The sequence below is a fragment of the Cyprinus carpio genome, chromosome B4 (assembly GCF_018340385.1).
Source record: "Cyprinus carpio isolate SPL01 chromosome B4, ASM1834038v1, whole genome shotgun sequence".
NCBI classification, from domain to species: domain Eukaryota; kingdom Metazoa; phylum Chordata; class Actinopteri; order Cypriniformes; family Cyprinidae; genus Cyprinus; species Cyprinus carpio.
In genome coordinates, this window is record NC_056600.1 from 5,652,357 (window position 1) to 5,667,494 (window position 15,138).

The 15,138-nt window shown below is 35.9% G+C and overlaps 1 protein-coding gene across 2 annotated transcripts in view; it reads left to right on the forward strand.

The window, feature by feature from the left end:
* The window catches only part of LOC109066334 (myoD family inhibitor domain-containing protein-like), a 48,140-nt gene that overhangs the window by 15,197 nt on the left and 17,805 nt on the right, over nt 1-15,138 (forward strand). Inside the window, exon 5 of one of the 2 annotated variants that reach the window (XM_042722731.1) lies at nt 3,586-5,724. The exons of the other annotated variant lie outside the window; for it this stretch is intronic. Within the exon in view, the coding sequence (XP_042578665.1) occupies nt 3,586-3,836 (251 nt within the window). The 3' untranslated portion in view covers nt 3,837-5,724. Of the gene's footprint in view, nt 1-3,585; nt 5,725-15,138 lie in introns of those variants that run through there. 2 annotated transcript variants of the gene reach the window in all.

Here is a 15,138-nt window from a genome sequence, read left to right on the forward strand (position 1 = left end):
TATGCTATATGCATAGTACATTGTTGGTGTTTGCTTTTGCTACAGTGGTTGGTTTTATTAAGAGAAGACCTTCTTGTACTATGTTCATTGGACAGTACTTTTTTTTGTATTTATAAAAATAATTTGAGTAATACAGTCTTACATGTAGGTTGAGTCATTAATTCTTTCTATATTTAATGATTTATTTTCTTTAATATTAAGATGTATTTATTATAAAAGTAACCTTAGGCACACACATGTATTGGGGGACACATGATCCTGTGTGTGTGAACAGGCAGGAAACTATGTGAACATTTTCCAAGACTGGAAAGTTTTCAAAAGGATTTATCACTCAGGTGATTTGCGAATAGGAGCCTACTGTGAGGTGCGTGTAGCAAACGTTATCATCTCCCCACGGATTTAACAGAAATGTGTATCTTAAAAGGCGTCATAGTTTTCACATCTTAATTGGAGGGGGGGTGGGTGAACAGTTCAATAAGTCTGTCTCATTACAGCTTGTGTGCGTGTGTGCGTTATTTGTAGAACTGTGTTTTGAATCAATATGTTCTCTCTCAAGTAGTAATTTCCCCCTGGAAAACAGCAAGCTGTTGTGTTTTAATGTTTACACGGATTACCATAATCTGTTTGCCTGTGAAATTAGCCTCTAAACAGCCCGGGAAGCTGAAGAATAAAGCTTTACAAGATCTCTGCTCAGGGGATTGCGATTCCTCGTGTTCTTGGCCGTCGACGTCGGCTGCGATAACAGCAACCCCAGCAGAAAATCAACTAATTGAGAGATCTTTTGTTCCATTGCGGGTGGGTTAGGACCTTGAGTGATGGTGTGTTTGTGATTGTGTTGTGTTGTAAGCAGGCAGTCGTCTAAAATCCCTCTGACAAATTCAATTAAGGCTGCGGGGTGTACGCAGAAAGCTAGCGCGGTCATTAGCAGTGCATCGTAATGCCATGTTTTCCCATCTTTGCAGCTTCCCTAGCGTATCTGGATCTCTCTTTCAAAAAGTTTACTGCCCTCACTTCCGTATTGACTGCAAATTAACTGTTTTTTTTATTTAATTTTATCCCCCTCTCATTTGGTCTCTAAAGCTGCCACGTACGACCCATGCAGCAGTCAGTCTTTCTTCATTTGAACGTTCCCGCACTGCTCGCCGGTCTGCGACTCTTCCAGCTTGTTTTATGTCACGCTGCCTTTCTTTTTGATGTTAGCCTTTGGAGTTTTCCAGATGTCTCGAACTATTTCCTCTGAGGCGCTGGGGCTGTTTTTGGCCTGGCGGAATCTGGGCATCCTCCGCTCGGGCTGACATTAAACATGAACCCTCTCATTGGGCTGGTGTCGGTTTTGCAGCTGAGATAAGGCAGCCCGTCTCCTGTGTACATAACACAGACTCTCATTCCTTAAGATTCACACTAATCGCTGCTGATAAATTATACATCCAAGGGAATTCATTATGTACTGTAGCTTTTAAATTCGTTTCTAGAAAGAAATTGTTAGTTAAAAAAAAAAGGACAAGGAAAATCGAGCAAAAGAATCGATGTGGACACGTGTAATTTTTCATACTTGCTTAACAAAAAAAAAAAAAAAAAATAAATACAACTAAAAATAGAACTTTAAATAAAATAAAATAACATAACATCTAACATTTTAAAATAAAACATTTAATAAACAAAGGATCAGCTAGTTGCCAAAGCAACATTTTTCACTTTCGTTTAGTTTAACTTAATATACTTAAATTGATAACTAAAGCTAAAACTGAAATAAAATGAATAAAGTATACATTTAAAAAAAACTACAAAAACACAACAAAATCTAAAAATTAGGATAGTATCTCAAGGATACTAAAATATCAGTGGTATGGCGCAAATAGAATCACTATTAAATTAATCACTAATCAAATAGCAAGCATGCCATTTTTGAGTAATATGTATCGTATGTAAGTACTTTATTTGTAAATGGATGACGTGGATGTCCTATAAGTCGGCGTGGGCAAAATCTAAAAGTACAGCTGTTTGACCTTTCAGAAAGCTGGTGTTTTAAGCCTTTGGTGGGGCTGCATGCAAACTTGTTTCATGTTCAAACACTGTCCAGGCTGCACAGCACCACCGCTGGTCAGCTCTACCGCCTACAAAAAAATCACTTTGATCAAACAAACATGAACATCCAGTGGTCTTCAGGCCTCGTCCTTGCTCTCTCTCTCCCCCTCCTCACCAGAGCCCAATCAAACCCAGCAATCTCTCTGACAGCTCACCACGGACTGATGAAAGCCATGCAAATTCACGTTTTAGGCTGATAACGATACACACCACATCACTGTGATTTCGCCAATGCACCTCGGTTTGGGTTCTACAGTTGATTACAGGTCCGTTTATGGCACTGTTTATGCGGAAGCGCAATGTGTGCATCTTTCTGCTTATTGAAGCTGTAATCTTAGTTTGAGTGAAAGATTTTCTCTTTTTACATTGCCATTTTGTTGTAGTTAGGTTTTTCTGTAATTCACATCAAGTTTGTATGCCCTGTACATATTACCACACTACAGTCTGATTATAAAGTAAATACGAGTATTTACCTCTACTGATAAAGGTAAGGCTTTATCTGTTGATAAGTCAAATACACTAAAAAGTTAATTTCACAGTTATTTAAAAAAAAATGGCAAGTAACACATTAATTTAAATTTGAAAATTAGACAAAAATAGTATTTTCTTATACTGCAGTAGTCTATTTACAACTTCAAGAAACTATTTTATTTTAGTGTACACCATAACATTTGGTGATTTTTATTTTTTATTTTATTTTTTTTTACACACAAACAGTATACTTTGGTTATGCTAAAATTTATTAATAAATAATTATTTACGTATCCCAACAGATTGCTGGCAAGTGCTATGACAAAATACCTTTTTTATTTATACAAACGGTTAAAAGTTAATTTTGTAATGCAAACATTTATCTTTTTGTTTATTTGTTTGTTTAATATCCCAACAGGTGGTCATTTTAAAACAATATATATTCATGAACAGGCCACTTAACTGTTTGGTTACTCAGTGTTAATATATTGTGGTTTTTTAAAAAAAATTTATTTTATTATTTTTACACAATTTCCGAAAAGATGGTCGACAGTAACAGTAATTTGGCATCGTATGTGGCGGCCCTGCGAGAGGAAGGTTAAATGTTAATCAGAGATGAGAGAAACGACAGCATTAACACGCCAATTTGCTGGCGAAAATGTTGGACACTGTTAATCAGCTTTACGTGACCAACCCTGTGCTTTTGCATGATAATAACCCCATTATTCACAAAGCTACTAATCAACCCAAAAGTGGAATTCGTTCCTTTTGAATTTCTCTGATTCCTCTTTTGCTCTCACCGCTGCTTAACCACCGTCTTCACCTACACACACACACAGACTGAAGAAAGCTTTTTTTGTTACCCTATATTATGATTAAAAAAAACAGAAAATAAAGGTTTGCTTAAAAAAAAAAAAAACATTAAAAAGAAATGTAAAACACTACTTTAAATACTAAAAAAAATATATATATTGTATGTTTATTCAATGCTTTTTTTCTGTTCTGCCCATTGCAATACTCTGAGAGCAGACTGCTGTGTCCACTGCATCCTGGCCTGCCTGTTTTGTGAATTTCTCTCTCTGTGCAATATGGTGGTGGCTCAGGCCTCGTGCGGCACCTGCACGTCAGAAGCCTGTTGCTGCTGCTGCTGCGCAGAAGACCTGGGAGACGACTGCAACTGCCCCTGTGACATGGACTGTGGCATTATGGATGCATGCTGTGAGTCCTCAGACTGCCTGGAGATCTGCATGGAGTGCTGCGGGATCTGTTTCCCAACATAAAAGCCCTGATACATGCAGGCCACAGCCAGGACAGATGTTGAGTGAGAGACTGTGTCTATGTATGTGTGTTTGTGTGAATGAGAGCTATGGAGTGCGTTCTTTTCACACTTGTGAAAAATCTCTTCCTGAGCTCAAGATGACCATAAAGGTAATAAAAAAGGACTAAAATACATGACATACTTCACTTATCCACGTAGGCTAAAAGTGCATAATGACATAGATATTCAGCGCTTTTTATTAAATGCTTTTAATGTATCAGAGCTTGTTCTATTTACTGTTTTTACATCTCTTTGCAGAGGTTTTTGACATTTTGTTTTTAAAGACACTTCACACTTTATAATTTTAAAAACTTGCAGATGTTGAAATTAAAATGGTGGATGTCACACAACTTGGTTGTGCTGCACATCACTGTAATTTGAATGGAAACGCGATGCTTTCACACTGTCAGAGGTCAAGCCTTTGTGGGTGTTAAGTGGGATTCTTATTTTCAACTGTTTCTGAAAAACAGAGAGGGCTGTTTAAATGATGCCAAAATTGTAAGTCTTTATTTAAACTGTCTACTGTAGCTCATTTAATGAAATCTCCCTAAGTTCTTGAAACGACATTAGCAGTTAGCTTGCTGGTGCTTTAAAGACACACAGATGAACTGGATACACAGAATAGTGTAGAATGCAGATGCCAAAATCCACTTTATGCAAGATTTTTACGTGTAAAATGTACTGGTTTTTTTCTTTATTAATCCTCTGCTTAAGATACCCTATAAAAGAACCTTTTTGCTTTAGTACTTAAGTGAATACTAAATACACTATTACAAAGTGTTATTTTCCTTGACTGTTAAATCATATATGTAGTTCAGATTGCATTGCCTAAGGCCTTCTAGTGAATTGTACAAAGCTGGCATTTGTCAGCATTATGTAAGCTAATGTTAGCATCATAACGTTAACACAGTTGGTTTTTTGTTCATAGTGCCCAATGCCTTCGGTACGCCGTGCGCTTGTGATTCGTCTAACTCGTCTCGTCAGAACTGCTTATGACATATTTGCCAAACTGCACTTCAGAACACAGTGTGACTGAACTGACCTGAAACATTCAGCTGAACCCGGTTCAAAACAAACAACTTTACCTCTATAGACTTTACCTCTCCAGAAGCAAACTAGTTCTTGTGTGTCTTTTTGAGACTCACTTTAAAAACAACTTACATAGACTGGCTCTTTTACACTGAAAATATGCAAAAGTATAATTGATTTAAGATGCTTTAGGTTTGTTTTTACTGTAAAGGCTTTTCAAATGAAAGAAATGCATTTTAATAGTAAGCAAACTAAAACTAATGTCATTTTCTTGAGGTTTTAATTTCCAAATTAATTTGAATGAATTTCTTATTATATATATATTGAAGAGAACTTGAAAAATGCACATAAATATATCAGTACAAAAATATATACATTGACATAAATAAATTGATGTAAAATCTCCCTGCTTAGAGCAAAACAACCATTTAATTATAAAATGATTAAGATAAAAATGAAAATAGGCAGTTATTTAAATTTAATTGCAACACACATGTGTCTTCTAAGGCTCATCTGTAGCTAATTGCAATTTCAGACGACCAGACAAAAATGTAATAATCTATTAAAAAAACAACAACAATCATGCTTTCCACATATAAAAATTCAGGTGCCATAATTATGAAACTTATTTTTTTAAAAGAATGTGAATAGAGCTTAGCCTTTTTTTTAATCTGTATTCATACTGTATTCAGCCCATTTTGATGTTTCTGTGTTTTTCCTCTTTGTCCTCAATTCACTTTATAAATGTTTTCAGTGTGTACCAACGGCTGTTTTGTTAATGGACCATCAACATTGCAATAAAAATAAAATGTTAAACTGGAGCCTAAGATGTCTGTACCTGCTTGTGATGCAGAATTGTGTGATTATTCACTGATAATTGGCTACACGTTTTTTCTGAAAAAGCTGCCCGTGGTCTGAATGTTTATCAGGTGCATGTCATGCATCAGTGCAGCTGGGCTGTTTCCCATCGCATTCAGGCATGTGGTAATTGACTCACCTGTACAAGGTTCAGAGATGGATATAATGTGTATCGTTAGCATCATAGTCAGCTGGTCAAATTGGAATGTCTCCAGAGAGATTTTAAAGGTTTGTGATAGATTCAGGATGGTACATCACGCTGAATTAATTGTTAGAGGAGTTGTACTATTAAATTGTACAACAGAAGGTGTTTGATTATGCTTCCAAAAATGACTTTGCCCCTTTGTCAATTGACAGAAGTGTTTCCCCCTTTGTCCGTTACATTCTGTAGTATACATAACGTAATATATATACCGTAACATCTTTTGCAATGCATAATGCACATATTTAGTTTTGAAACCTTTTTGGTTTATTTTAAAGTCTTAATGAGTACATTTTAGTAAAAAGCTGAAGAATAATTGTTAAATTAAAAGAATAGTTAATTGTTAAATTAAAAGAATAGTTAACCCCAAAATGAAAATTGGCCTCAACTTGAATAAATTTTCAGCAATTTTTTTTTAATTTTTGGGTGAATTATTTCTTTTATTATTTTTTTTTTGAGTATTGCCCATTTGCTATGATTAAACTTGTTTGTATATTTATATTTATAGAAAAAATATGGTAAACAAATTATATTAACACTACTGTTTGGGGTCTGTGAACAATAATATTCTGAAATATCATTGTACAATTGAAACGGTTTTATGTTTGAATGTATTTTAAAATGTAGTTTATTCCTGTGATGGCAAAACTGAATTTTTGCTTCAGTGTCACATGATCCAACATTTCTTATCATTATTATCAATGTTGAAAACAGTTGTTCTACTTAATTTGTTTGTGGGAAATAAGATTTTTTTTTTTTTCAGGATTATTTGATGAATAGAAAATAATAATAATAAAAAACATTCAATCATATAGAATTTTTATAACCTTCTTTTATTGTATATTTTAAATCTTTATTGTAACTTTTGATCAGGTTAATGCATCCTTACTGAATAATTTTTCTAAAAAAAAATTAATTTTTAATTTCTTTAATTTCTAAAAAAAAAAAAAAAAAAAAACTTAATGACCCCAAATGTCTGGACAGTATTTATATTCAAGATTTTATTATATTGGTCATTAGCCACCTTGGTTTCTAATGACTAAAATCTGCCTTTTAATAAAACTCATTTACTAAAGAAATAGGGATTGTGCTGCTACTTCAGGGACATGGCCACCCGCATTGCATAAGTCAGGAGAAACCGGAGCCTTTCCTACTGGCTGGTGGTCTTCCCTGACCTTTGACAAACCTTTGCCCCTGTTAACTTCTCAATTGACCTCGACACCACCCCACCTGTGCTACCTTCTGTTTCCACCGACAACCTGCTGCCGCCCTTTCACTTCCTTCTGTCATTTTCTGCCCAGATACCGCCTGCTGGAAAATTACCATCTTATTTCACTAATGGCATTGCTGAAAATATTGGAAGTCGACTCTAATCACATGGGAGAGATTTTTTTGTTCTTTTCCCTCCATATTCTTCCACTTTTTTTTTTTTCTTGTTCAGAAAGAGGGGGAGTTGAGAAGTCCAGGTAAGTGTGCAGTGACCTTTTCACAAAGTCATCCACCTCTTCTCCTTTTAATCAAACCCCCTCTGTTCCTCTCTGTGCCACCGCTTGTAATGTCACAATTAAGGTGGCTCCATTGTTTCTGTTTTCAGGCTGAAGAGATGTAGCGCACCTTGGTACCAGGGTCATTTCTCTTACAATATTAAATAAGTCATTAGAGACCCGTGGCCACCACCCCCACCCCAATGGCAGAAATTAATATCTGCCGTTGCCCGGCACCTTTTATAGTACTCTAAAATTGCATATTCAGAGTTGTAGTTGCACTGTTCTTGCATCATAAGAGGACACGCAAATATGCAGTTTGATTTGTGCAAGCGTGTAGTATATTGAATGATAAAGAGCTTAAAGATGATAACTACCGGCCTCTGGCCCTTAGCTAACCCAGTATTATGGCTGGTTTAGTGATATTTATGTCAGAAGGACTGTAAAGCCAAAGCAATGCTTCATTCTTCTGAAATATGGACTTGTACAGAGATGTGGCCTTCAAATGTTATATTTTATGTATAGATAAATTCTTAACCCCTTTATCAATTAACAGAAATATTTCCTTATTTGTCAGTTATAATATATCTGAAAATCAGCTTTTTAAAAATTGCTTGTAAATCCCACTATATTATGACCAGATCTTGGAATCAAGTTTTTGTCAACCTGTTTTTTTTTTTCCTTTAGCAGAGGTTTTGTTCTATTTGGAACTGACTGGTCATAGGCCTAATTGATCTGAGCTTATGCACCTTATGCAAAAAAGGCATTATTTGTGGATCATTTTGGCAATATTCACTCAGAAACTGAGGTCAGTGATCAACAAGACCTACAACCAAACATTTCCAAAAAAAAAAAAACTAATTGGGAAAAAAAGCAAGTTGATACAAAGATTGAGTAGTAGGCTGATAATTTTTGAATGGGAAGATTTCCAAAAAGTACAAAAATGAACCATTTTTGGGTGGGAAGTTGTTTTACCTTGTATGAGTATAGCAGTCAGATTTAGTCCAGTGTAATAAAATTAACATTAACTACTAGCATATTTGGGAAAACAAAGTTCCTCTCCCGGTCAAAATGACCAGAACACAATCTGAGTAACATACCAACATTATTTGCAATGCATAATGCACATCATTTTTTATTTGTTTGTTTTGAAAGATTTCTTAAATAATGTGTAATAAGTGTCATTGAATCAGTTTGTGTAAAATTAGTGTTTAATAATGAAATCGATCCCTTGTCTTTAAGTCAAGAACTTCTGTTCATCACCATATGCATAATGTACCATCCTGCCCTTTTTAAACATCAGAGTCAATGAGGCTTTTAAGTGGACAGTCTTTCAGATAGTAGAGTTTGAAAGGTAGATCTGTCAGTCAGGTAAGTGAAGGCAAGTCGTGGAGGACATGGAAGGGGGAAAAACAGAGTTCAAAAAATGTCACTCTCAATTAATCTCCTCAGGCCCTGCCCCCATTAAAACCCTCACACATGGAGGATGCCTTACAATGCATTAATTACCTAGCCAACTTAATTGACTGTGAGAAGGACTGGGGATGTTTTGCATTCAATATTTTTGTTTTCTTGTAATTTCAGATTTGAAATTAGCTGTGAAGTGACAAAAAATGGTGACATGAAAAACTTTTATATAGTGGGAGATGTTTATTTTTAAATCTTTTGTGTATTATTTTTGGGAACGAGGAAAAATACAGCCTGTTTCTAACCTATGACAATCACCTCACGACAAACAGCTTGTCATATTGTGCATTTATCTTCCTTTTTGGAATTTTGTTACTTATGATTATATTAAGTGTAAAATAGACACAGCGAATGAAATGTAAATGATTTTCAGGTTTGTATTTTCTATTTCAGCTCTGCCTTATTGTACTCACACCTTAAATATTTAAAGACCCCCTCCATAAAACCTTTGCTGCTTTACAAGGGCACCGCATGCTGTTTAATCTCTCTTTACCTGCAGGCGAAGCAACAGCAATGTAACGACAGCAAGCGGTAGTTAGCGAGATCAGGAAAACAAGCCCACAGCCACAGACGGGGCACAGAGCAGTTCAAAGTTTCTACGGCTCGTCTTTTTGAAGTCGAGCACTGACAACACCGGCTTTGGGTTTAAAATGAAAGAGACGCATTGAGACATATTTTGAAAACATGTCTTAACTTTTCATATGTATTTTCCCAACTTTTCCAACTGCTTATCAAGAGTCAGCTGTGAAGGCTTGTCTAGTCTATTAGCAAGACATTAAAGTTGCACCTTCAACTTTTTTCTCTTTTCTTTTTTTTTTCTGCGCCCCCTGAATGCATTGAACAATGGGAGAGGCAAATTGAATTGTACGCGTGGTTCGGAAATGCCTGTTTATTTGCTTGTTCGTAGTCCTTGAGCTATAAATTGGATGTCACCTTTGTTACTTATCATTCTTTGATATGGATGTGTTGTGGGTACCAAAGTAGGGGGGTTGATTGTTTGCTCTTAACATCACTTAAATGAAATGCCTCAATAGCCTGTAGTCATTCTCAATGATTGGCAGTTTTGTTTGCCATGATGCTTTGAGCATGTGTATCGCGATCCACTCACTCTTGATTTGACAGTAATTATGTAAAGAAAAAAAAAACATGATATCAGTTTTCTTCTGGCCTTTAAATATGCATCTGAACGTGCAGCACATTTAGCTATTTATGGTTTTGTCAATCAGCAGTGGAATGCATGGTTTATGAAAGATAAACAGTTTAATCGCTTTTTTTTTCAGTATGATATCTTGTGTTGAAGTCAGTGGCATGTCAAATCTGGTTAGCATATTTACTCAAGTCTGTCAGTGTGCAGATCTGATGCTGTCTTTACACTGACATCAAAACGTTATGATAGAGTGTGCTAGTATGAATATCACAAATCCCATATTTTACCCTCGAATCAACTGAAAAATGAAATAATGTTTATTTTGTTTAAAGAAAATGAGGCCTATTTTAGGATCATTAAGATGTCAGTCAGTTTGATTTTTACATTATGACATTTATTTTCATGACAACTTCCTCCAAGATCATCAGTCAGAACAGGCTAAGACAAGTTTTCTGCTGTAATTACACCATTACAGATGCTCTTGATTTGTTTGTCAGGCTCCTCAGACAATAGCTACACCTGTTTATGTCTCTGTTTTACTTGTTTATTCACCATTCAGAGGCAACCTGTCAGGTTGACAGGTACTATTTGTTGCATTGCCACAGCAGTGTGGTGTTTATGCCTGCATCTGATTGTTGCATCGCTGGGCGACGCAAGGGAATACAGGGAAACTTCACAGGTGTGTGCAACATGCACCTGCAGCCTGCTCTCGCAGGCATAACCACTTGTGTAATAGCTGCGCGTCCTGTGGTCTTTCATGGAAATCCGCCACCCCAGCTTCCTAGACTTGTTCATTCATTCATCTAATCTCCATCCTCATTCCACTGTGCTTGCACTACTTCTGCATTACTGAATGTGATATATTTCCCGCATTATTACGTTATTTTAGGTCAAACGCATGTGGATGCAGTAAATTGCAACATAACTGGTGTAATGTGGGATTCTGCTGTGTTCTGAGCAAAAGGTTAAGGAAGGACCAGAATACGGCCCTGGAAGAATACGTGCCTCACGGAAGATTGGAGCGATTCTGGCTTCTCTTTCTCATCTCAGTCCCTCTTCTAAGAATCGAAAGTGACTAACAAAGAGAAATACTCCACTGCCTGAGGAATATTCATGATCTGGCTTCCAGGTTAAAAATGTATATGCAAATTTACTACATTAGAGCATGCACAGGTTGTTAATAAATTAGCACATGGCAGAAATAATTCCGCTTAGCGGGATGAATCTCTGTGCAAGCTGTCAGCTGTCGCATTGTTCTGGATAGAATGTGACGCTGAGTCGGCAACACAGCCAGTGAACTGTGATATTTTAGTGTACCGGCTCTTAAATCTCGCGGCACTGGCAAAAATCGTGTCTTTTGTGTGTGTGTGTTAGCGTGAAAGGGATCGTGTTGGTGTGCGTGCATTCGTGAGTGTTTTAAAGCTCAGGATTTATGAAGTAGGACAGACAAAGCCAGTATAATATTACCTCTCTTTGGAATGAAATGATGCATAATTTATTCCGCCTCAAAAGGAAATATCCGCCTTTTTCTCATCTCTTAAATTACGGATATGAATTTGGTAGCACCATGTCTGGATTGTCTTCTGTGAATTTACAGTCGCCATTTCCTGAAAATGATGCGATATACCTGATCATCACTATTATTATTTTCGCAACTACTGAGGAAGTCAATGAGCAGTTATACATTTACCCAGAAGGAAGTTTTATTATTCAGAGGTTGCTTTGTCATAGGATTTTAGTTATGTTTTAATACAAACTTTGTCTTAGATATTTCACCTAAGGTTGCTTTTGGAGCGATATAATTATGCATTTGACATTATTGTTATTAAATTGTTATTATGCAAACCTACTGTAGGAATTCAAAGCTAAAGTGTTACTGTTTGGAGATTGCTGTTTTATAGCTCCAGAAATGTAATTAACTTACTTAATTATTTTCCTATGAAACTTAAAGTTATCAGTTTTCATTTTATTTCAACTTTAATATCTCATTTGTTTGTCCTTGATAGCACTCAGAGTAAATGCAGAGCAAATGAAGACTTTTACTTGCTGTAAGTCTCCTCAGATGTTTCTCCTAAAATTATTAGAACAGAAATAAATTAGACAATTATTGACATACAGTAGGGAGTGAATATCTATAGCGTTTTGATGTTGGAAGTATTTGAGAAGGGTTTGAGTTCAAATTGAGATCTTTGACTTTGATTGCACTTGTCAGCACAATTTGACACATCCATGAGAGGAGAAACATCTGAGAAACAGGAGCTTTGAGAGGAAAACTCAACATTTGCTCTCCATTTAATCTCATTGCTGTCTAGGAGGAAAAAAAATGAGATTATAAAGTGATCTCGTTTAGGATTTTACTTCCCTATACTGTCTCTTCTGGTATCCTCAGTCTTCCAAAGTGCAATCTATGCAGGGTTACCTATGTATCTGACCATGCATGAGCGTATCTGTGCGTGTCTGCTTGTATCAGCTCTTTGGACGGCCAAGCCTGTGATTCCGTGAGTGTTTACATCCTGTTGTGCCAGCTGGTGTTGCGTGGCACTTCTTCTTGCCCCGTCCCAGATTAGCATAGCAAGATCTGTGGAGCTCTGCAGCCTGACATTCTATTTGTGAAGCTGTAGTTGCAGTTGTGTAAGATGTCAAGTGATTCACAGTGAGTTTTAACAAGCTCCATTTGTTCAATGTCCTGTTTAAACATTCCGTACACATCGTAGCATATCCATAAAGAGGCTGCCCTATCTTTTAATTAAGTCCCAGACTAATGTGGCACTTAATTGACTAATCAGGAGATTTTGTTTTCTCTAATTTACTGGAAAAACCAGCAGCACATAAGCTTTTTAATATCAACAGAATGGGACAGTCACAGCTGCTGCAGAAATTGAAGGTGTCGCGAGAAGGGGGGTGCTGGGCAGGGGGTCTCTTTATCCTTGGTTTAGTCTGCGACTAAAACTCTTTGACAGCGCTACAATGTGTCAGTTGTGGGCAGATTTCTTTGTTTGTCATAATGAAACTGCCTTCGTAAGCCATTCTACTTCTACAGTGTGACAATTTAGGAACTTACTTGATTTTATCTGTCAGGAGTTAGCTTTGTTTCCATGTACTGAATATAATTTATGCAAAAAAATCAATATACTGTACCACAAAAAAAGCAGTTTTTGAGTACAGCAGAATTTCTATCCCATGTATTTAAAACTAAATATTTATTGGCTAAGCAAATAAGTAATATAAAATTAAATGATAATTTATGCAAAACAAAATCAAGATATTGCAAAAACTATTTTAGAATAAAGTATTTCAATTTCTTGTGATCGAGAAAACAGAACTGTCATTGCCAAGCTAAATATATAAATAAGGTTTATAAAGTATATAAATAAATAGAGCTGCGTTTCAATGCCATGTGTTCAAGAAAAACATTGTCATTGGCTAAAAATAAAATAAATATATATTTTTTGTTACAAAGGTAATTTATGCAAAAAAGAAAAGAAAAAATTCTAATAAAGCAGCATTTGAAACCCATGTCTCTAAAGAAGAAGAAAAAAATACAAATTTAGCAAAAACTATTTTTGAATAAAGCATATTTTTCATCAAAAAAAAAAAAAAATTAATTACTTGCATAATAGTTTAGTTTAAATGTTTTTCAAGTTAAAGACACAAATACAGCCAAAATCAAACACATGCATTTGTAATACCCCTAAATAGTTAGTGCATAAATACAGGCTGTAAAAAGTCTGGGTGGTAGATGTAAATGTTCTAATTCAAGCAAAATGATTCCAGCATGTACAACAGAATCTGTGGGATTTAATGATGTGTATCAATGCCTTAAGACATAACAACTGGCTTGTATAGTGAGTGGAACTGTGTTGCATGGAGTGCAAATGTTTGAAACTGTCCACGGATGCCTTATAGGACTTCTGGTGAGACGCAACAGCTTGTGTGTGTGTGTGTGTTTGTGTGTGTGAGAGAGGGAGTAAGAGTATGTTTTTGAACAGTTAGCTTTAATTTCATGTCAACATGGCCCAGAAGAAGAAGAAGAGTTTAACCTTAGTTCATCAAAAGGGCTTGTTCGACTTTACAGTGTCAGGCTTCGAAATGCCTGGATTCTGAGTGAATGGAAAAGTCCTGTCAGGAAGGTTGCTTTGAGGGCAGCAGATCTGAAAAGTCTGTAAACAATGACTCATCGGCATGTGCCAGAGCGCAAAGGAAGGAAGGCAGATCTCCTGTCCATGTCGCTCACAGGAAGAACACTGCAGCCTGGACACAGACACAATCAGGCCTCTGTTTTAGTCTTGCAAATCAGAAATTCATGCTTCACGAGAAGCCCCCCGTAGGCCAGCCATGCTGTGTAATACACAGAAGGGGTTTTCCTATCCACTTTTTTTCTATCTCTTTCTTTCTTTTTCAGCAGTGCATGTTATGTGATGCATGTGGGCTGGGCGATACATTTTATTGCCCTCTTGAAATGATATTGTTAAACAATGATAAGCTCTGGACATTTTTGCTCAATATGGACTAATCTAACAGTCTATCACACATAAGAAATAAACTCAACAGCCAGTCAGTGCATGTCACTAGTAAGTCTGCATGTTTTATGTCTCTCAAACACATGACACCTGATATTTTCAATGTCTGCATCATGAGCTTCATCTCCAGAGCTGCTCTGAGAGTCACCTTTTAGCTTTTCACCATTTCATTTGAGAAAAAGCTACTGTCAAATATGCAATGAAACTCAAATGCTTCATGACAAACCGCCAAAACAAAAGTTTGGTAACAGTATAAATATATTAAAATGTATTTTTTTTAGTAGTAGTAATAATAGTATTTTTATTTTTAAGGAATATTGTACACCCAAGATATTCTTTCATAATTTTTACGGTTCTATTGTGCCGCATCTTATTTAAGAAAAAAAAAAAAAAAGCAGTATTTTATTATAAATCAATTGTTGCATTCATTTGATTACATTTCAAAGTTGTTTTTATTAGACACAATTTTGATGATATATTTGTATTAAATCATAAAACACATAATTTTGTGGCTCTATTGGAGTTTAATTGTGAAAAGCATTTCATTTAAACCACAT